Source organism: Medicago sativa, chromosome 2, assembly GCF_051527215.1.
Source record: "Medicago sativa cultivar Bolivia chromosome 2, Bolivia_mono, whole genome shotgun sequence".
NCBI classification, from domain to species: Eukaryota; Viridiplantae; Streptophyta; class Magnoliopsida; order Fabales; family Fabaceae; genus Medicago; species Medicago sativa.
In genome coordinates, this window is record NC_140750.1 from 63,318,082 (window position 1) to 63,340,898 (window position 22,817).

Genomic DNA, 22,817 nt, shown 5'->3' on the forward strand with positions numbered 1-22,817 from the left:
TCTTTATTCTTTATAATGATATCAACAATTTTGTAGCAACACTTGATCAGTCATTGTTAACATGAACAGAGATTGATGCTCACCTTGTAATTTTTCAATGATAATAAAAATAATAACAAAGAACTTTATCCCAATTGTAAGTTTGATACGAAAGTAGAGACTGAACTCAAGATAATCTTAAGTCTTAAGATGACTTTAAAAGGATATAGAGTATCTAATTAGCTTAGCTTATTGTTTATAGTACATAACCAAACATGGCCTATATATTTTCTCTATCTTGTTCATGTTCTTCTTTGATATTTTCTTCATTCCTTATCTCTTCCTTGATCATTTTCTTGGGTTCAGCTTTTTCTTTGACATTTTCTTCGTTATTTATCTCTTCCTTCATCATTTTCTTGGCTTCGAGGAATTTGATAAGGTCTTGTAGGCATTCTGTAGCATCACAATCCTTTGTTAGCTTTTCTCCAATTTCAGCTGGAGTAACTTGAACTTGTCCAAGAAGAACTTCAATCTTTTCAAAGAGTTCATGTTCAGTAATGCAAAGGTAGTTGACAACCAATTTCTTAAAAGCAGAAAAGTTGCAATATGACAAGTGAATTTGCTTGTCCAGTCTACCAGGCCTTAGCAGAGCAGGATCAAGCCTGTCTTTGTGATTTGTTGTGAATACAATTATGTGTTCCTCTCCACAGCACGACCAAAGACCATCAACCACATTCAATAGTCCTGAAAGTGTCACCTGTTGACAAATTATGAACAAATGTTAGGTTAAAATTAAATCTTGATTATAAATTTTTTTGATGCCATTTATGTATTTGTCACGTTCTTATCAACAGGAATAAAATTTGTTGGCTAAATTACGACTGTAGTTAAATATATCTAAGCTAGATTCATGTAGGGTTGAATTATTTTGAATATCTTCTAGTTTTATGCATCTGTGTGACATTTTAGTATGAATGAAACTCAAAGACTAATGATATATTTGAAGAAAAATATACACCTTATTGTCTCCATTATTAACAGCTTCTTTCTCTTCTTCTCGGTTCAGCAAATTTATAGTGCAATCAATATCCTCTATCACAAGTATCGCACGGTTGGACATGCTGAGAATAAGTTGCTTCAAGCTCTTATTATCGTCAACATCAGTGAGATTCAAGTCATAGATATCATCAGGGGCGGATACACCCCCCAGCTAGGCTGGGCTCCAGCCCAGGCTCACCTTCTGCTTTATTTGCAACAGCCCAACCCATTAGCCCATTTCATACTTAAAAAAAAAAAAATTTATGGGCAGAAATAGATTGTTTCAGCGCGTACGTTAGGCAAAGAAACACTATTCTCCTTCAGACAGAGTGAGTCGCGACTCTCACCTCACCTCTCTCTGTTTCAGTTTTCACTTTCCTCTCCATCTGTCAAGTACTACTAGCGCCTCTCCCTCTCTCAAGTTCAACTCTCAGTCATTTTCATTCCTTCTCCTCTTTCTCCTCTCCAGTCTCCACTCTCCAGGTTTGTTCTATGTTTTTTTTGTTTGTTCTATTTTATTGTTTGTTGCTTGTTATTTGTTAATGGGTGATTCATTTCAATGAGTTGATTATTCAAATTTCAAACCACAATTTAGAATTGTTGATTATCCCCAATTTTGATTTTCCAAACCCTAATTTAGAATTGTGCATTTTGTGTGATTGAGTGGAGAGTTTATGAAATGAAGGAACACTTACGGTTGTGATTATAAGGTTGTGATTATCACAACTTCAATTTATAATGTGTGCATTTTGTGTTAATTGTTAAATATTTTCATTTTGTACTCGGTGATTTTGATTGAACTTATGCTGTTTAGTGGGGTTTTGAGGGAGTTGATAATAGCTGAAAGATGATTAATTGGTGTACTTAAATTATATGCCTATGTTTTGAAATTGGATCTAGGCGTGGATCTCTGGATGAATGAATTGAATCATATGATAGTATGATCTTTGAAATTTAGTTTTTGTGGCCTGATGTGTTTGCTTTTTTTTTTACTGATGTTATTATAACTATTTATCATAAATATCTAATGTTGTTATTACTCTTACAGTTCTGGTTTTTAGTTTAGGATTATCATTTTATCATGGTATTAGAGGACAATTCCTTTTCCTAAATTGGGTGGTATTTTCCTCATGTAGTCATGTACACTAAATTTATGTACTAAAGTTTATGCTATCTTGTCTTCATCATTAGCGTTGCTTCATTTTTTGCTTTGTCTTAACTTTAGCTTGTGGGTTTTCCTTCAAGGGAAAGCAAAGGTTCGTTTGAGTACGGTAACTATTGGACAGAAGTGGATGATTTACACGCTGTTGCTCAATATTTTCGTTTGGTAGGTAATATTCCATCTCTCTTAATTCAAATTGTAATTTTGTTGAAAAAAAGACGAACCTCTTTTTTAAAATTTTTTGCGATATATTTTTCGCCCAGGCTCTATGAAATTCCTGGCTCCGCCACTGGATATCATAGTTGAGATAGTTAGCCATGGCTACAATCAAGCTAGACTTTCCAGTACCAGGTGGACCATACAACAAGTAACCACGTTTCCAAGCTTTCCCTGTTCTTCTATAAAATTCTTTATCCCTCACAAATTTGTCCAAATCATTCATAATTTCCCTTTGAAGCCCTTCATCAATTGCAAGAGTGTTGAAAGTCATTGGATGGTTGAACTTAGTAGGTTCACAACACCAACAATCATAGTCATTTGAGTGAATCTTAAGTGCCACCATTCCTTGTTTAATTTGAGTGGACCGTATATTTTCTCTGTCTAGTTCATGTTCTTTGACATTTTCTTCGTTCTTTATCTCTTCCTTCATCATTTTCTTGGCTTCGAGGAATTTGATAAGGTATTGTAGGCATTCTGTGGCATCACAATCCTTTGTTAGCTCTTCTCCAATTTCAGCTGGAGTAACTTGAACTTGTCCAAGAAGAACTTCAATCTTTTCAAAGAGTTCATGTTCAGTAATGCAAAGATAGTTGACAACCAATTGCTTAAAAGCAGAAAAGTTGCAATATGACAAATGAATTTGCTTGTCCATTCTACCAGGTCTTAACAGAGCAGGATCAAGCCTGTCTTTGTGATTTGTTGTGAAAACAATTATGTGTTCCTCTCCACAGCATGACCAAAGACCATCTGTCGCATTCAATAGTCCGGAAAGTGTCATCTGTAGAAAAATTATCAAGAAACATTAGTTTAAAATTAGGTTATCATTATAACTATTTTCTAAATAATATTTGTTGGAACACTAGTCATTCTAGTGAAGAAAGTTGGAAAGAAAAACACTATGAAAGAACTAGTGTGTGGGTGTGACTTAAAAATGTCCCACATTGGAGGGTCACCCCAACTAGTAAGTGTTTATATATGGGCAAAGTGACCTCCAAGGGTGTGCCCTTGGGGGTACCCAATTTTGTGAACGGGTGAACGCTTACAAAATATATATATCACGCGCGCGGCGAAGCCGCTGCCGTCCGACCGGGTCGGGTCGGTCCGGGCTTGGGTCGTGGGTTATAAAAATGATATATATTTTTTGTTACTTGAAAATGTTAAATTAATTAATTAATTAATTTAATCATTATCCGTAAGCGCTACGCGTAACAAATAAATTTGTTACGATCCGACCCAATCCAAAACGCGATCCAGAAACTTCCGGATATTTCCAATTAAGAAAACGCGTTTGCTTGAGGATTAAGCAAACTTAATCCCCAAGTCACGCGTTTGCTTCAGGATTAAGCAAACTTAATCCCCAAGTAACTCTGCCTATAAAAGGAGAGCTCGCCCCACTCATTCTTCACACCAAAATCTCACAGTTGATGCTTCCTGTGCGGTTTTCTCTCTTCTCCCTTTCGATTTTAACAAATCGTTCTTCTTCTTCTACTCCTTTCTGTCCCTTCGGTATTAAGAGTGTTCTTAAGACCATAGTCCCTTGGTCTTAGGTTCATATTCCCTTCGATAATATATGATCTTAACAGTATATATATTATTTTAATAATTTTAAGGAGAAATGGTGGTATCACCATATTTGAGTGGTCGTAGTGCCATATTCATGTTTTGGAGAAGTTAGAATGGTGGTAACACCATATTTGAGTGGTCTCAGCACCATAATAGAATGGTAATAATACCATATTAATTTGAACGGTTTCGAATAGAGCGGTTATGTACCGTATCGAGTGGCTTTGATCAAACGATTGAGCCATATTTTGAGGGTGTAATTCTCGAACGATTTATCTACAGTGCAGTAGTTAATCGAACAGTTGTAGCTGGGCTTGTTTTATCCTGGAGGCGGCGTGGTTGATAGTCTACCTTGCACAACTTTGGGTAGTGCCACGAAACGTCTTAAAGAGAGCGACCTGGTCGTGACTCAACCTAGTAACAACTTCGGTAGATGATAGAATTTGGAAATTCAAATTTAACAGTTTGGAAATCCAAAAACAACAATATTTGACATGAAAAAAATAATATCATAGAATTTCATTCAAGTGGTCTCTAGGCATAGTTGCAACCTTGCAGTAATTTCATTATACATAAAATTTTAGGTGAGTTGAATCTCAAAGAGTCTCCATGTTTGAACCAATAAGAGTACTTACATATGTGTTTCAAACCAAAGCCCTCATAGGTAAATATTTTGAAGCTATGTGTCATATCTTACCAACTGGATCAACCATTGCATCGATAAAATTACCAATAAGACCAATCGATTTGGAAAAATATTATGTCTGCGTTGGGTATAACTCACATTCTTAACAACAGAACCAAAATCCTTCACCTAAATCATCCATACAATCAAATATATCTAAACTAGATTCATGAATATCAAATTGTTCTAAATCATTTCTAATTTTATGCATCCCTTTGGCATTTTGGTATGAAATAAAATCAAACAAGACTCGTATTGTAGTAAAAAAGAAAATCAAACATGAATCATATTTTCATAGAGAAATACATACCTTATTGTATCCATTATCAACAACTTCTTCATCTTCTTTTCGGTTTTGCAAATTTACGGTGCAATCAATATCCTCAATCACAAGTATAGAACGATTGGACATGTCAAGAATAAGTTGCTTCAAGCGCTTATTATCTGGTACATCAGTGAGATCTAAATCATAGATATCATAGTTGAGATAGTTAGCCATGGCTGCAATCAAGCTAGACTTTCCAGTACCAGGAGGACCATACAACAAGTAACCGCGTTTCCAAGCTTTCCCTGTTCTTCTATAAAACTCTCTAGACCTCACAAATTTGTCCAAATCTTTGATAATATCCCTTTGAAGCCCTTCATCAATTGCAAGAGTGTTGAAACTCATTGGATGATTAAACTTGACATCACGAGACCAGCTACTATATTCATTTGAGTGAATCTTGATTGCCATGTCTCCTTGTTTAATCTGTTTAGCTATCTCCATCACATAAGGCAAATATGAATCGAAGATCTTGTTCTTGTGTTTCTTGTGAAAAGTTAGCTCATAGGATCTTGTTTCTGACACAGGCGAGGAGTCATTATCGTAATGTCGAATTCTTGATGAGTCGACTTGTATGCATATAAGTTTCCACTTTACACTAACACCTTCAAAAACATCACTCACTTCTTCATTTCTATCAATATTGAATGCAAGCTCTTTATGATCCTCAGATTTGCTTACCTTAACTCTTTCTGCTGAGACAGTTGCTTTAGTCCCTAGATAGGCTTGTGCAGCCTCAAAAACTTGGTTTCTTGCCATCCCTTGAAATTCTTCAACGACTATGGTGAATTGTGCGGAGGATTGGCGAAAAAGATGGTGAAGTCCAGCTTGAAAAAATTGTAGGAGCTCATGAGGAATGATCTCATTCGTGATGGTTCGCATTAGCATAATTGAGGCCATTGCAGATACAAGTGGTTTGGAATCGAACATTGTTGAGGTCTCGATCAGTTGATGAAGATCAGACAGTTGAAATTATAGATCAGCTGACTGATATAGTCTGCAAAAATTATTGTACCCAATGAGTTCAAAAACTAATTTTCTTTCAATTGGAGTGTACACCTAAACCTAAATATAGTCGAACCTATACATGAATGAGGTGCATTTCAAACACTAAATTAAGAATTTCAGATTTTATGAAACTTTTTTCATAAATGATTTCAGATTTTATGAAACTTTTTTCATAAATGATTTCAGATTTTATTTCCTGCTAGTCAAAAGAAATAAAGAAATACCATTAAATTAAGATTTTTATCAAACAAGAAAAACATTGAATTATTTTTTTGACAAAAAAATTTGAATTAAGATTATATATCATCATATCGATTATTATTTGGTTTAGTTTTGCCTGAAAATTAAACAATAGATAGATAGAGTTATTTCACTACTCCAAATCAATTGAAAGATCAAAGTCGTGTATTTCATCTAGTTGATTTTACACTTAATTCAGGTATCTAACCAAATCAAAAGAAGAAAAAAAAATGCATTGTAGTAAAAAAAATTATATTAAACTCATGCTCAGAATATTTTCTTAATCTAAAAGTAATTAAAAAGTATAAAGGAATAACTAAATAAATAAAAATGAAGGTCAAAAAATTTCCTTAGTGTTAAAGTAATTAAAAAGTTTTGATCAAAAAAAAGTAATTAAAAAGTAAGAAAGGGGAAGTATTTAAAGTACTTACCTCGAGCGGAATAACTTTGACTTGACCAGCGTAGAAGACCCTGCATCACCAGCAAGTTTATAACTTTGTTCTTTGATATCTCTTGTATTTGAGAGTCGACCATTTATATAACAGAATAAAATAATGTAAATGAGTGATTTATCCGATGTGGGATATCAAGAAATCAGAAAACTCTTTCAAATACTAAAATATATTTCACAATTAAATACTCAACTTCTAACAACAATACAACATTAAAAACAATATTATTTGGATATCATATCTTCATAGAAGTTGTAAGAATTGATATAACTCTTGGATGTATTTACTCTCATCCTAAAATGATACATAGAACTCAAAAATCACTCCAATGTCATCTCTACAAAGTTAAATATATGCCCTAAAATAACACGTTGTGTAAGGAACATAAAATTATGAGCTTTAAATTGCAAGAGAAGGAATTGTTAGGAGAAAATATTACCACAGTCCACAACCGAAGATCAGATTCTGTTCATGTGATTTGATTTCTCTTTTCACAACAAGTAGCTTCCTTCCTTCTTCCTCTCATGTCTCATCACACTAACACTAATTCTCTGTTAAAATAGCTCAAATAAGAAAACCCTTATCCCTCTTAATTATGTTTATTTGGTTCAAATTTATAATACTAAAAAGTTAGGTTAGGTCATTTTCTATTGCCGTTTAGACCATGTGTTTAATTTTGTACTCTGAATTGTTTTTCTATTTATTTCCGAATCTCATAAACGTTCACATCACATTTTTAGTATGTCTCTTGTTTGGTCTTTGTTCACTTTTGTATAGTTCCACACATACACGTTATCTTTAGGTATACCCAGGGAAGGGTAGGGTTACAATTGTTTTTTTCCTTCTTTTTGTCTAAACTTAGTTGTAAATGAGACTATGCTGAACTAGGAATAAACCTCTAAGTACCACCAAGCAAATTGTACTTGTCCCTTTTCTAATTTTATGTTCTTTTTTATGATTATAAGATGGTAAGAATATTAGGTGAAAGTATTAGAGAAAATAAGTGTATTAATTCAATGTATGTCCCACCATTTGTAAAGTGTGGGACCCTCATTGATTTAATTCAATAAGAAAATACGTATTAGAGAAATTACTCGGAGTGTACTCACAAAACCGGTACACTCATTTTTGTGTAAACTTGGGTACCGATTTATTTTCTCCCTAATATTAACAATGGGTCAAACTCATGGGCTTTGGTAGTGTATGTTAGAATTTGTAACAGTTAGCCATAGCTCTGGATACAAGATATATCATATCTACAATGACAACATAATTGAATCATGAACTGCATACCAAAATAATTGAATCATCAACTGCATACCTTTTAGAATTTAATAGATCATTGTTTTTATGAAGAAGTTTACTAGATTATTGTTAAGGGAGAGAACGGTATGAGAGGAGTGACACTGATTACCCACATTGCTGTCTAGGTTTTCAAATACTTTTGGATATTGCAGAACCACATCGTAATCCAAGGACAAATTGTTTCGATTTGTTTGAGCTAGATATTTTTTGATTCTTTGATCAGACGTATACCGGATCGATGTGTATTCAATCAACGTAAAATATATAAGAGGTTTTCTTATGCGACAGAGTTACTTTAGTTCATGGCATAGGTAGTTCACCCGTGAGATCACAGTCAGGTTACATCGAGGTTCTAGAGAGAACTCGATGGAAGAGTCGGTAAAAGTGATGAAAATGTGTAACTTGTCTTTGTTGTGGCGTGTAGCCATCTTTATATACGGGAGCTCGTTTTTAACTGTCTCTGTTAAAGAGGGTGCAATCTTGCATCAATGTATAGTAATTGCTCATCCTGTGTTGAATCATCATTTTACCTTTTCTTTCAATGCAATTTTGAAACTAAGATTTGATCATGGCGTGCAATCATTCTCAAGACTACATTACAATTCAATGATATAGATGATATCACGAAGATTTTTTTTTTTTTTTTTTTATTGAAGTTGGACTCATCAATGTAAAGTGGCCATCACATCTTGCTTAATCAACCTCCTCAATACTATCTGCACACAAGACACCAAGATAGATTTCAGAATAAGAAGATATTATGGAAGTTAGTTATCAATCTCATAATCTCAAACACAACTTTTTCTAGAGAAATATGTTCCTCGAGTTGATTTGTTTACACTTTAAGAGAGGTAGAAATAATAAAAATAATAACAAAGAACTTAATATATTATACTTGAAATATCCCAATTGTAAGTTTGATACGAAAGTAGAGACTGAACTCAAGATAATCTTAAGTCTTAAGATGCCTTTAAAAGGATATAGAGTATCTAATTAGCTTAGCTTATTGTTTATAGTACATAACCAAACATGGCCTATATATTTTCTCTATCTTGTTCATGTTCTTCTTTGATATTTTCTTCATTCCTTATCTCTTCCTTGATCATTTTCTTGGGTTCAGCTTTTTCTTTGACATTTTCTTCGTTATTTATCTCTTCCTTCATCATTTTCTTGGCTTCGAGGAATTTGATAAGGTCTTGTAGGCATTCTGTAGCATCACAATCCTTTGTTAGCATTTCTCCAATTTCAGCTGGAGTAACTTGAACTTGTCCAAGAAGAACTTCAATCTTTTCAAAGAGTTCATGTTCAGTAATGCAAAGGTAGTTGACAACCAATTTCTTAAAAGCAGAAAAGTTGCAATATGACAAGTGAATTTGCTTGTCCATTCTACCAGGCCTTAGCAGAGCAGGATCAAGCCTGTCTTTGTGATTTGTTGTGAATACAATTATGTGTTCCTCTCCACAGCACGACCAAAGACCATCAACCACATTCAATAGTCCTGAAAGTGTCACCTGTTGACAAATTATGAACAAATGTTAGGTTAAAATGAAATCTTGATTATAAATTTTTTTGATGCCATTTATGTATTTGTCACGTTCTTATCAACAGGAATAAAATTTGTTGGCTAAATTACGACTGTAGTTAAATATATCTAAGCTAGATTCATGTAGGGTTGAATTATTTTGAATATCTTCTAGTTTTATGCATCTGTGTGACATTTTAGTATGAATGAAACTCAAAGACTAATGATATATTTGAAGAAAAATATACACCTTATTGTCTCCATTATTAACAGCTTCTTTCTCTTCTTCTCGGTTCAGCAAATTTATAGTGCAATCAATATCCTCTATCACAAGTATCGCACGGTTGGACATGCTGAGAATAAGTTGCTTCAAGCTCTTATTATCGTCAACATCAGTGAGATTCAAGTCATAGATATCATAGTTGAGATAGTTAGCCATGGCTACAATCAAGCTAGACTTTCCAGTACCAGGTGGACCATACAACAAGTAACCACGTTTCCAAGCTTTCCCTGTTCTTCTATAAAATTCTTTATCCCTCACAAATTTGTCCAAATCATTCATAATTTCCCTTTGAAGCCCTTCATCAATTGCAAGAGTGTTGAAAGTCATTGGATGGTTGAACTTAGTAGGTTCACAACACCAACAATCATAGTCATTTGAGTGAATCTTAAGTGCCACCATTCCTTGTTTAATTTGAGTGGACTGTATATTTTCTCTGTCTAGTTCATGTTCTTTGACATTTTCTTCGTTCTTTATCTCTTCCTTCATCATTTTCTTGGCTTCGAGGAATTTGATAAGGTATTGTAGGCATTCTGTGGCATCACAATCCTTTGTTAGCTCTTCTCCAATTTCAGCTGGAGTAACTTGAACTTGTCCAAGAAGAACTTCAATCTTTTCAAAGAGTTCATGTTCAGTAATGCAAAGATAGTTGACAACCAATTGCTTAAAAGCAGAATAGTTGCAATATGACAAATGAATTTGCTTGTCCATTCTACCAGGTCTTAACAGAGCAGGATCAAGCCTGTCTTTGTGATTTGTTGTGAAAACAATTATGTGTTCCTCTCCACAGCATGACCAAAGACCATCTGTCGCATTCAATAGTCCGGAAAGTGTCATCTGTAGAAAAATTATCAAGAAACATTAGTTTAAAATTAGGTTATCATTATAACTATTTTCTAAATAATATTTGACATGAAAAAAATAATATCATAGAATTTCATTCAAGTGGTCTCTAGGCATAGTTGCAACCTTGCAGTAATTTCATTATACATAAAATTTTAGGTGAGTTGAATCTCAAAGAGTCTCCATGTTTGAACCAATAATAGTACTTACATATGTGTTTCAAACCAAAGCCCTCATAGGTAAATATTTTGAAGCTATGTGTCATATCTTACCAACTGGATCAACCATTGCATCGATAAAATTACCAATAAGACCAATCGATTTGGAAAAATATTATGTCTGCGTTGGGTATAACTCACATTCTTAACAACAGAACCAAAATCCTTCACCTAAATCATCCATACAATCAAATATATCTAAACTAGATTCATGAATATCAAATTGTTCTAAATCATTTCTAATTTTATGCATCCCTTTGGCATTTTGGTATGAAATAAAATCAAACAAGACTCGTATTGTAGTAAAAAAGAAAATCAAACATGAATCATATTTTCATAGAGATATACATACCTTATTGTATCCATTATCAACAACTTCTTCATCTTCTTCTCGGTTTTGCAAATTTACGGTGCAATCAATATCCTCAATCACAAGTATAGAACGATTGGACATGTCAAGAATAAGTTGCTTCAAGCGCTTATTATCTGGTACATCAGTGAGATCTAAATCATAGATATCATAGTTGAGATAGTTAGCCATGGCTGCAATCAAGCTAGACTTTCCAGTACCAGGAGGACCATACAACAAGTAACCGCGTTTCCAAGCTTTCCCTGTTCTTCTATAAAACTCTCTAGACCTCACAAATTTGTCCAAATCTTTGATAATATCCCTTTGAAGCCCTTCATCAATTGCAAGAGTGTTGAAACTCATTGGATGATTAAACTTGACATCACGAGACCAGCTACTATATTCATTTGAGTGAATCTTGATTGCCTTGTCTCCTTGTTTAATCTGTTTAGCTATCTCCATCACATAAGGCAAATATGAATCGAAGATCTTGTTCTTGTGTTTCTTGTGAAAAGTTAGCTCATAGGATCTTATTTCTGACACAGGCGAGGAGTCATTATCGTAATGTCGAATTCTTGATGAGTCGACTTGTATGCATATAAGTTTCCACTTTACACTAACACCTTCAAAAACATCACTCACTTCTTCATTTCTATCAATATTGAATGCAAGCTCTTTATGATCCTCAGATTTGCTTACCTTAACTCTTTCTGCTGAGACAGTTGCTTTAGTCCCTAGATAGGCTTGTGCAGCCTCAAAAACTTGGTTTCTTGCCATCCCTTGAAATTCTTCAATGACTATGGTGAATTGTGCGGAGGATTGGCGAAAAAGATGGTGAAGTCCAGCTTGAATAAATTGTAGGAGCTCATGAGGAATGAGCTCATTCGTGATGGTTCGCATTAGCACAATTGAGGCCATTGCAGATACAAGTGGCTTGGTATCGAACATTGTTGAGGTCTCGATCGGTTGATGAAGATCAGACAGTTGAAATTCTAGATCAGCTGACTGATATAGCCTGCAAAAATTATTGTACCCAATGAGTTCAAAAACTAATTTTCTTTCAATTGGAGTGTACACCTAAACCTAAATATAGCCGAACCTATACATGAATGAGGTGCATTTCAAACAAATGATTTTATGAAACTTTTTTCATAAATGATTTCATATTTCATTTCCCTGCTGGTCAAAAGAAATAAAGAAATACCATTAAATCAAGATTTTTGTCAAAAAAGAAAAACATTGAATTATTTTTTTGACAAAAAAACTTGAATTAAGATTGTATATCATCATATCTATTATTATTTGGTTTAGTTTTGCCTGAAAATTAAACAAATAGATAGATAGATAGATAGATAAAATTATTCCACTGCTCCAAATCAATTGAAAGATCAAAGTCATGTCATGTGTTTCTTCTAGTGAATAATTTTACGCTTAGTTCAAGGTATCCAAACAAATCAAAAGAAAAAAGTATGTATTATAGTTAAATAAATTATAGTAAACTCATGGTCAAAAAATAATTAATCTAAAAGTAATTAAAAAGTATAATGGAATAACTAAATAAATAAAAATTATGGTCAGAAAATTTCCTTAATCTAAAAGTAATTTTTTTTTGAAAGACTTAATCTAAAAGTAATTAAAAAGTAAAAAAGGAGAAGTATTCAAAGTATTTACCTCTAGTGCAATAACTTTGACTAGACCAACGTAGCAGGCCCCACGTCCTACGCCAATTTAAAGGCCAGAGAGCAATAAAAAAAAAAACAAGTTTGTAACTTTTTTTTTTTTTTGAGAGGACAAGTTTGTAACTTTGTTCTTTGATATCTCTAGTATTTGAGAGTCGACCATTTATATAAGAAAATAAAATAATGTAAATGAGTGATTTATCCGATGTGGGATATCAAGAAATCAGAAAACTCTTTCAAATACTAAAGTATATTTTACAATTAAATACTCAACTTCTAACAACAATACAACATTAAAAACAAGATTATTTGGATATTATATCTTCACAGAAGTTGTAAGCATTGATTTAACTCTTAGATGCAATTACTCTCATCCTAAAATGATAGTACATACAACTCAAAAAAAAGTTCAAAGTTTCAGTATTGCTCAACATTTTATTTTGACTTTATGATTACTTAGGGGCTACTTTCGGTTCACCAAACACTGGAATAGGGACATGAAATCACTCCAATGTCATCTCTACAAAGTTAAATATGCCCCAAAATAAGACGTTGTGTAAGGAACAAAAAATTATGAGATTTAAATTGCAAGAGAAGGAATTGTTAGGAGAAAATATTACCAGAAGTCCACAACCGAAGATCAAATTCTGTTCATGTGATTTGATTTCTCTTTTCACAACAAGTGGCTTCCTTCCTTCTTCCTCTCATCACACTAACACATTCTCAGTTATAAAAATAATTCAAATAAGAAAACCCTTATCCCTCTTCTGTTTATTTGGTTCAAATTTATACTATCAAAAAGCTAGGTTAGGTCATTTTCTATTGCCTTCTATACCATGTGTTTAATTTTGTACTCTGACTTGTTTTACTATTTATTTCCGAATCTCATAAACGTTCACATCACATATTTAGTATGTCTCTTGTTTGGTCTTTGTTCATTTTTGTATAGTTCCACACATACACGTTATCTTTAGGTATACTCAGGGAAGGGCAGGGTTACAATTGTTTTTTTCCTTCTTTTTGTGTAAACTTGGTTGTAAATGAGACTATGCTGAACTAGGAATACACATCTTACCAAGCAAGTTGTAATTGTCCATTTTCTTATTTTATGTTCTTTTTTATGATTATGAGTGCAAGATGGTAAGAATATTAGGTGAACACAACATTTTAGGGAGGAGGAATGCTAGCAAAACTCTTTTTTGAACACTCTCTCAAATACTCACTTTCTTATTGGGTGAAATTAATGTATGTCCCATCATTTTATGTGAGTTCTATTTGCAAAGCTTAGGACCCTCAATGATTTAATTCAATAAGAAAATAAGTATTAGAGAGAGTATTCAAAAGAGGGTGTTGCTAACATTACTCTTTTAGAGAATGTACTCACGAAACCCATACCGAACACTCATTTTTGTGTAAACTTGGGTACCAATTTATTTTCTCCCTAATATTAACAATGGGTCATGGGCATTGGGAGTGTATGTTAGAATTTGTAACAGATAGCCAAAGCTCTAGATACAAGATATATCATATCTACAATGACAACAACAAAGATGTAATTGAATCACGAACTGCATACCTTTTAGAATTTAATAGATCATTGTTTTTTTTTTTTTTTGAATAAGTTTAATAGATCAATATTGTTAAGGGAGAGAACGGTATGAGAGGAGTGATTACCCACATTGCTGTCTAAGCCTTCAAATACTTTTGGATATTGTAGGACCGCATCATAATCCAAGGACAAATTGTTTCGATTTGTTTAAGCTAGATATTTTTTTATTCTTTGATCAGATGTATACCGGATCGATGTGTATTCAATCAACGTAAAATATATAAGAGGTTTTCTTATGCAACGGAGTTACTTTAGTTCATGGCATAGGTAGTTCACCCGTGAGATTACAGTCAGGTTACATCGAGGTTCTGAGTCGGTAAAAGTGATGAAAATGTGTAACTTGTCTTTGTTGTGGCATGTAGCCATCTTTATATACGGGAGCTCGTTTGTAACTGTCTCTGAGAAAGAGGGCGCAATCTTGCATCATTGTGCAGTAATTGCTCATCTTGTGTTGAATCATCATTTTACTTTTTCTTTCAATGCAATTTTGCAATTAAGCTTTAGTCATGGCTTGCGATCATTCTCAACACTACATTACAATTCAATGTAATGTAGAGTGGCCATCACATCTTGCTTAATCAACCTTCTCGATACTATCTACACACAAGAAACCAAGATAGATTTCAGAATAAAAAGATATTATGGAAATTAGCTATCAATCTCATAATCTCAAACACAACTTTTCCTAGAAAAATATCCTCCTCGAGTTGAATTGTTTACACTTAATAGAAATCATGTTCCAAATGTCCAGTTATGGGGGCATGAAAACACTTGATGACATATCTCAAATACATGAGATTTCTACCTAATGAAAGAAAGAGGAAGGAGAAGATATTTTTTGTCATATTATCCACCCTAACTTGGGTGTTGGGTTGTCAAGCTAATGACGGATTCCACTTGTGTACCACCCCATCATTATCAACCTCACAACCATCCAAAACCTCCACTTTTCCAATACCAAAAATTCCAAAGTCCAAACCCTCCATTTCCTATTCCTCCATAAATATATATACCTCTTTCATTAACAAACCACATTTTCTTTCCATGATTTTGACCAATCCATCAAAACCTATTTCCACTTCCATGCCAAAACCTTTATCTGAAACCCATAAGCGTGCATAAATTGGTGATGAGAAGAGTTAATAAACTTGATGCCTTATTACCACTGAAGCGGGTAAGAATAGAACAAGGGAGGTTACAACATCAACACAAGATTTGCCAACATATCATTGTATCACAAAACATGAATTTAAGAAGTTCAAGAACGAATAAAAGGAATTCTGGAAGAAAGTGAAGAAAAATGGGGAATATTAATGAAGGAAAGGGTTTCGAAGTGTGATTGTTATGGATTCATTTCTTATAGTCCTGAATTATATTTTGGAGGCATAATCAAAGATGGAGGGAGTTTAAGATCTCAGCCTGAAGAGTTGGTTACAGAGAAGGAATTTGATGGGTTCAATTAGGATAGGCAAGACCTTTGGAAATATATGAAGAGTTGTGGGAAAACATTTAAGCATTATAGGTTTTGACTTGGCAAGCTACCATAAGAAAGTCTTTCTTGTATTTCTAGATCATATTCTGAAACCATAAGATGAAAGAATTGAGCTTAAAGAGGAGCTATCTGTGAACAGTCCAGTAAGTGAGAAAAGAACGAAGAAGGAGGAAAGAAAAGTTAGAATCAAAGAAAGAGGAAGTTGCAGCATCAAAAAGAAGAAGATATATCATCAGATGCCAATGGTATAGTGTCAAATCCCAAAGATGCAGAGTCTAGAGGAGCAGAAAAGGCAGAGGTCGTAACCTAAGAAATCAAGGTTGCGCCATTACAAACACAATTTACAAATGGAACTGGAAGGAGATAGAAATGGAATTATTTGTTTAATATGAGTTACGTTCGTAAGTATCAAAAGGAGATGAGAACAAGAAAGACTGCTTGCTATGAACATATATCTTTGAGCCGTTAGAGCAAATATCTATCTAGAATTCTTGTCATAGGTCACGGCTTGGCCTCTTCTTAGATTAATAGCTACTTATGTCTTAACCTACTAATGTTGCATGTTAAGTACTATGAGTGAACCCCGGAAGGTGTGTCGTCCCATGTTTAACATATCAAGGAAGTAGTTGAGAAAGAGATTTGATATCTAGGAACCTTAGTTCTAATGTTAGGAAATTTCTTAAGGAAATTTGATGAGTCTTATGAGTCCATCATTAAATTTCTTGAGGAATACTACATGTATGTACCTTCTAAAGTCAATAGGGATGGCCATGGAATTTTCCCACTCCAATCATCATGTGAATACACCTTGCTATGTACTTGAAGAAATTCTATATAGACATTCAAGATTACAATATTTACACACTTTAGTGGTCTTCGGATTTAACGTGGCTTAGGTAAAGGTGGGATATATTTGAGAAAGTAAACTTGTAAAAAAAAACTTGAAGTTAGATCTTAACCTACGGATCCTAAACCGTGAAGCATTACCAACTTTCCTTCCTTGTACCAAAACAAGATGGGTACTCATTGAACTGCTTATTTTGTTTTTTGAAGAGACCAATTTTTAGTTGATGATTTTTTTTCTTGTGTGTATACCAACTTTTTTATGGTTCATCTTCATTTTTCATTCTTTTTCTTTTCTTTTGATATCCATGTTCTATTGATACTCCACCCAAAAACTTAAAATGTTGCTAATTCTACTATATTCTTTCTTCAGTTTATAATCTAATGCAGGCAGAAGATAATTGTGGTTATCACTAAATTCAACATTATATCTGCTTAAAAATGATTTGCCGATATGTGGTTGAATCAGTTAGTTCAAATACTATTTATAGTTGAAATGAGCGAACATCAACAACAACTTTTTCCTAGGATGGATGCAATTAAATATTGTAGACCTTTCGGTATTTCTGACCATTAACTTTATATAGAAGAACATAGTTTGGTTGTTAGGATTAATAGTTTGGTTTGATAATGTACTATTTGTTTATGATATTTCTATGTGTATTGATAACCAAAAATTTGACTTTCATTCCCCAAAATAATGTATTTGACTTTCAAAGTATGGATGATGAATGGCCCAACTCATAACCAATTTGAGTGTACTCTTATTCTTTCAACATTTGAATGAAGCTTACTTTATTGTCAAAATAAAAATAAAATGAATAGAAAAAATGAATTTGACCATTACTATCAACCTATAATTTAAAGGAGATTTTTTTTTTTGTCAACATATATTATGCATTGTCCTTACCAACTAAGCTAAGCTCACAGAGACTGGATTTAAAGGAGAAATCTTATATATTGACTTTAACTATTTTTTTGGAACAAAGTTTTTACCGTCATTTAGCATAGAATAATCTTCGTCGAAGACCATGTAGGACAAATAAAATGGGTTCTGTTCTATCAGCTTAATTTTGTACATACACAAGAGTTAGGTGTCGAACCTTGGCCAATTGTATAATAGGTCCAAGTCTCATACCACCTGAATCAATCCAGTGTTGACACTTTCAACTAGTAGAGACTATGTATTGGTTTCATGAATGAAAAATTTATACCCATGAATAATGCTCCTAGGAATTAATAATTGGAATCTTAATCCTAAGTAATTTTTGAAACAAAAAATGTTTTGTTAATATTTATAATATTCGTGATATTATTTACATACATGGGATATATCGATGGTTATTAGGTCGTTATTTAAGTTTTATTCCCACCATCATGAGAATATTTTATTCTCACCTATTTTCTTGGAAACAAGAACATGAGAAATGTGAAGTCGTTTTATTCTTAAGAATGTTTTATACTCGGGAATGAATTTCCTAACTTTGTATCAAACACATGAACTCATCTTTGTAAAAAAACATTTGTTTTTTGTGAATAGTTGTTTTCTTTGTTTTAAACATGAAGTTATAATTTGAATTGTCAAAGATGTTCAAATTTAATTTGTTTTTGTAAGATATGGTGGTGATAAAAATAAATAAATTATCATCATGGCTTACATTTGATTTGTACAGTTAGTTAATAAGAAATATAATGCATTAAATTTTCCTCTCAAAAGAATAATATACATTAATTTTTTTTTTAGGGAGACATTCAATTTTATTTGAATACTATTCTTTCGACGTAAAAAATATTATACAATAAAACATTTTCATACGACATGAATGAATTTTCAGTAAAAAAAAGGGTTATAAATGAACATATTTGTTAAAGATAAATCACCAAACCTATTAATAAATCACCAAACCTATTAACATTATTCTTTTTTTTTAAGGAACAATATTCTCTTTTTTTGGTGGTGGCTGGGGTTCAAACCCCAGACCTTGCATATATTATGCATTATCCCTACCAACTGAGCTAAGCTCATGAGGACGAACAGTATTCTCTTTTGTTAAACATTAAAATGATACTTTTTTTATGAGTAGGAATCCAATCAATACGGTGAAGTTTACAACACTCATACTCCGGATAACAATAAAATGACAGCCAATATAAAATAAATAAAACGACAGCTACAATAAAACAGAAAATATTTAAAATAAATTATTAAGATATATTTTTGACAAAAAAATAAATTATTAAGATATATTGTTTTTATTTCTTCAAAAAAAAGATATATTGTTTTTATTTCAAATAGTCATAAAATCCATGTTATAAATGAACATGTTTTATGAGTAATTACTTGTGTAGATAGATTTGTATCAACACTCTGAGAAGACACAATTATTCATGGCAACAACACACGCCATTTTCATTACACTTGCCACCCTTAGCAAACCCAGTATTTGAACAAAAAACATCACAATAGTCACTAAATTTTGCACATGGTCCTTTGCTGACGCAATTTGTTTCAGGAGGTATTCCATTAATTGCTCCTCCTGCAATCAATATGATAATGTTAGAAAGAAATATAAGTGACCAAGGTTATCAAACTCGCGAGTCTACACAGACTCAAAAAGGGTCCGTAGACTCGATTCGTAATCTCGTACGAGTTTATGGAAAATAAAAAACGACGCTAAAACATGTCTAATGGCAACATGTTAGATGTCATTTCCAATAGCCCTATTGTGATAGGAAATGTTCTATAAGTATTATATTACATTTTTTTTGATGCTCATGGTCTAATTTTACTTAAAAGCTTTTAAACATGTCGAACACATTTTACATAATTTTAGAAAACATATTCTCATTGTTAAAACATTCATTTTCATTTCAATCACCTTTTGGAAAAATGAGTATATTATAAATCATTCTATTAAAAATACTTTAAAAAAAATAATTATAGAACAAGTAAATTTGTTACCTAAAGTCAAAACGCAAGCAACGCATAGAAAAGTGATGAAAAGTTGCATGCGGTTGATGCCGGTAGCCATGCTCTCTTGAAAGATACTCCAAAAAAAAAATGTTCTCTTGAAAGATGAACAATCAATGAGTACAAGAAGCTATTTATTGAGAGCTTTAGGGAACAATAATTAAGTAAATAATAATTATAATTAAATAAAAATGGGTCATGCTTTGACTTCTTTTTTTCTTACTAACATTTTTACAAATTTTTTTTTTTTGAATAAATTTTTTACAAATTTTTATATTGCTAATAATAAATTCTTTTTCATTGCACACAATAATTATCTCTGCTTTGTTATATATAGAAATTTCTCCATAAAGAAAACGTTATTTTCAGTCAAAATTTGAAAAATGATTTTAATATTCTTGTTTACATTAATTTGGAAAATGTATGAAAGTGGTCATACCGAAAATATATTAAGAATATTTTAAAATGGAAATAAATAAAAAAATAATAAATTTTAATAATTTATTCGGTCAATTTTTTTTTTAATAATTTATAAACAATAAATGATTTTAGATTGCACACATACTTATCTACTTTTTTTAAAAAGAACTCTATTATTTAGTTAGATTGTTCTACGTGGATATTACTTTAAAATACAAGTGTGATAGTGATCCGAACCAAAATCAATCAGGATTTAATTTTCTTAGTATTGTTTGTGTAAAGATTATTTTTTGGTGATCTTGTATGAATACATTTTACCATACATCTTATTATATATCTTACAATGTAAGTTGTGAAAAGAAACTACAAAGCTATTCAGAAATCATGGGGTGGATATCTTCAATTAACTGACGTCGTGTTTTATTCTTGTCAAACATTTTCATAATAGAAAGAGTTTGAATAGACAAATGCTTGACCAAAAAATAAAAAAGAAAGAGTTTGAATAGGGTAAATTATAATGATCTAGCTCTCGTAATTTCTATTCAAATAACACAAACACTCTCTCTATTTTTAAATCAAGCCCTAACCTCTTGTATAATTTTAAAAACGACAGTTTCCTCCCTTCTAAATTAACGATGTTAGGCATCATTAGAGAAGAAAAAAAAAGAAGGCATTATAAAAAGGAGTATTTATAAAAAAATACTAGAGCACATCAATTGTAATGAAAGGAGTTTTTGACGATGAAAACATCCAGGACGACGGTCAAAAGATTTTAATAACAAAGAAAACGTCATGGTTGATGATCCATAGCACCAAAACCTGTTTTGAGCAAACTTTGACTTCAGACCTAAGTTTTTTTTTTTTGTTTTTTTTCAGCCTCTCAATTAATGCCAACAAACAAAATTACAAAAAAAAATAAAAATCGCCACATCATAAAAAAAATCCACATGGTTGCAACCACGTGGTAAGGTTTACGGCCACATCAGTGTCTACCGTGTGAGAATTCCACTATGTTTGACTTCAGAAACAATCATATTAAGAATTATGTCCTTATTGCTACAAGTATTATTGAACCTTCTTATGCAACAGTTCAATATAATGAACCAATCGAGACCTTTATACTTATCCATGACCAAATGAAATCTTCAAATAAACATTGTAGTAGCAAATGATCAAAGGTTTCAAAACTTATCATACAAAGTTGGAAAAATGAAACCACAATACACCCTCTTTTCCTCAAATTAATGACTTTACCATCACCTATGCTACATGTAGCATTTTCCAAGACAGTAGAAATGTACTGCTAAATTTCATGCCAAATGAAAGAGGTTGCATGATGGGCAATTGGCTTGTTTTCTCTCATGAGTCTTGCCCTGCACAACTGACCATGCTGTTCCTTGCTACTTAAGAAATCTTGATATATAGATCTAGACAGCGCCGTTCCTGTGTAATCGGAGGCTTGGTTCTCATGTAAAAATAGACCCTTAATAAATCAAATCCCTCTCATACTAAAAATATTAATTAAAGAAGCAAAAAGGAAAAGAAGGAAAAAAGGAAGAAAAAAAACATAAATTGTGGGTGATAACATAAATTGTGGGTGATGAGTGTTGAACCCTAAGACCCAATCAATAACAAGCATGCATCTGTACCACTAAGCCGCTACAATAAAACTAAAATATGAATCACGCGCCATATATTTATTACTTGTTTACCGGACTATTTTTTCTAGAGGCCCATACCTTGGGGAGGCCCAGCTCCATTGAGATGTTTGCACCCCCAAGGGCCGGGCCTGTTTCTAGATGATTTGAGGGATAATCCCCCTTCACTTAGACTCATTAGAAATCTTCTTGCTTAGCGAGCCGGTTAGGTCATTGAATCATGAGACAAATATTTTTAAAAATTCATAAATAAAAACGACATTCTTTCCTATGAAAATTGAACATCTAAACTAAAAATGACATATAAAATGTCCGACTACAACTACAAAAATAATAAGTCGACAATTTTCTTAGAATGGATTGGGTTAGCAGGTGACAAGTATTAAACCATATTAGAGATATAAAAGTTAATTACATGTTAATTAGTTGTATTAGTTCGGAGTTAAATAACCTAATTGACTATATAAACTTTAATGTACTATTTGATGTAGCAAGTCTCTCATAATCAATATTTCCATTTCACTTTTCTATATTTTTCTCTCATCTATGGATTCTATCAGAAATTGTAATAGGCTATTAGAGAGATAATTATTCAGCTAAATTCTTTCTCAAAATTTCCTTCTTGCCTACTTCCAGCAACACATCATAATGGATCTCCACACCGGTTCAAAGCTGCTTTTGATATTCTCTTCACAATTTCCAGCTAAGGACTCCAAGTTCAAAAACATGCTGATCCAATTAGACAAACTCCACGGATTCTTTGTGATGGGGAAGTCTAATGCAAGAAAATCATTGCTGCCAAAACCAAGAGCAAAGAGAAATTTCCATAAAAGATAATGGATATATAAGTAAAATTTCATATTCCTTTCTGTCGATGTTTTTTGACATTTCTTTATTGTATTTACCAAACTGGAAGTGTTGTCAGCACCTCTCAACTATCTGGAGACCATTACAGAT

At 32.6% G+C, this 22,817-nt stretch overlaps 2 protein-coding genes and 1 long non-coding RNA gene across 4 annotated transcripts; all 3 read right to left on the bottom strand.

The window, feature by feature from the left end:
- Positions 1–124: 124 nt before the first annotated feature.
- On the bottom strand, positions 125–12,945 carry LOC146949570 (AAA-ATPase At3g50940-like). 2 transcript variants are annotated; one of them, XM_085745547.1, is made up of 5 exons: positions 12,860–12,945; positions 4,957–5,968; positions 2,480–3,176; positions 998–1,167; positions 125–736 (listed from the first exon to the last, which is right to left on the bottom strand). In XM_085745547.1, exons 2-5 carry the CDS (start codon positions 5,899–5,901, stop codon positions 260–262), a joined length of 2,289 nt encoding a protein of 762 aa, XP_085601673.1. In that variant the 5' UTR covers positions 5,902–5,968; positions 12,860–12,945; the 3' UTR covers positions 125–259. The 2 variants fall into 2 exon arrangements, with proteins under 2 accessions (XP_085601673.1, XP_085601672.1); XM_085745546.1 differs by lacking the exons at positions 125–736; positions 998–1,167; positions 12,860–12,945 and adding exons at positions 6,651–6,731; positions 7,111–7,235 and having other exon boundaries at positions 1,519–3,176.
- LOC146949571 (AAA-ATPase At3g50940-like) lies at positions 8,844–13,568 on the bottom strand. The gene is made up of 5 exons (XM_085745545.1): positions 13,488–13,568; positions 12,860–12,906; positions 11,192–12,203; positions 9,749–10,615; positions 8,844–9,487 (listed from the first exon to the last, which is right to left on the bottom strand). The coding sequence occupies exons 3-5, from the start codon at positions 12,134–12,136 to the stop codon at positions 9,011–9,013; spliced, it is 2,289 nt and encodes a 762-aa protein (XP_085601671.1). The 5' UTR covers positions 12,137–12,203; positions 12,860–12,906; positions 13,488–13,568; the 3' UTR covers positions 8,844–9,010.
- A 5,469-nt stretch (positions 13,569–19,037) lies between these two features.
- LOC146949572 (uncharacterized) lies at positions 19,038–19,889 on the bottom strand. The gene is made up of 2 exons (XR_015025426.1): positions 19,774–19,889; positions 19,038–19,348 (listed from the first exon to the last, which is right to left on the bottom strand). It is a non-coding gene; the product is annotated as an uncharacterized LOC146949572 (long non-coding RNA).
- Positions 19,890–22,817: the final 2,928 nt, after the last annotated feature.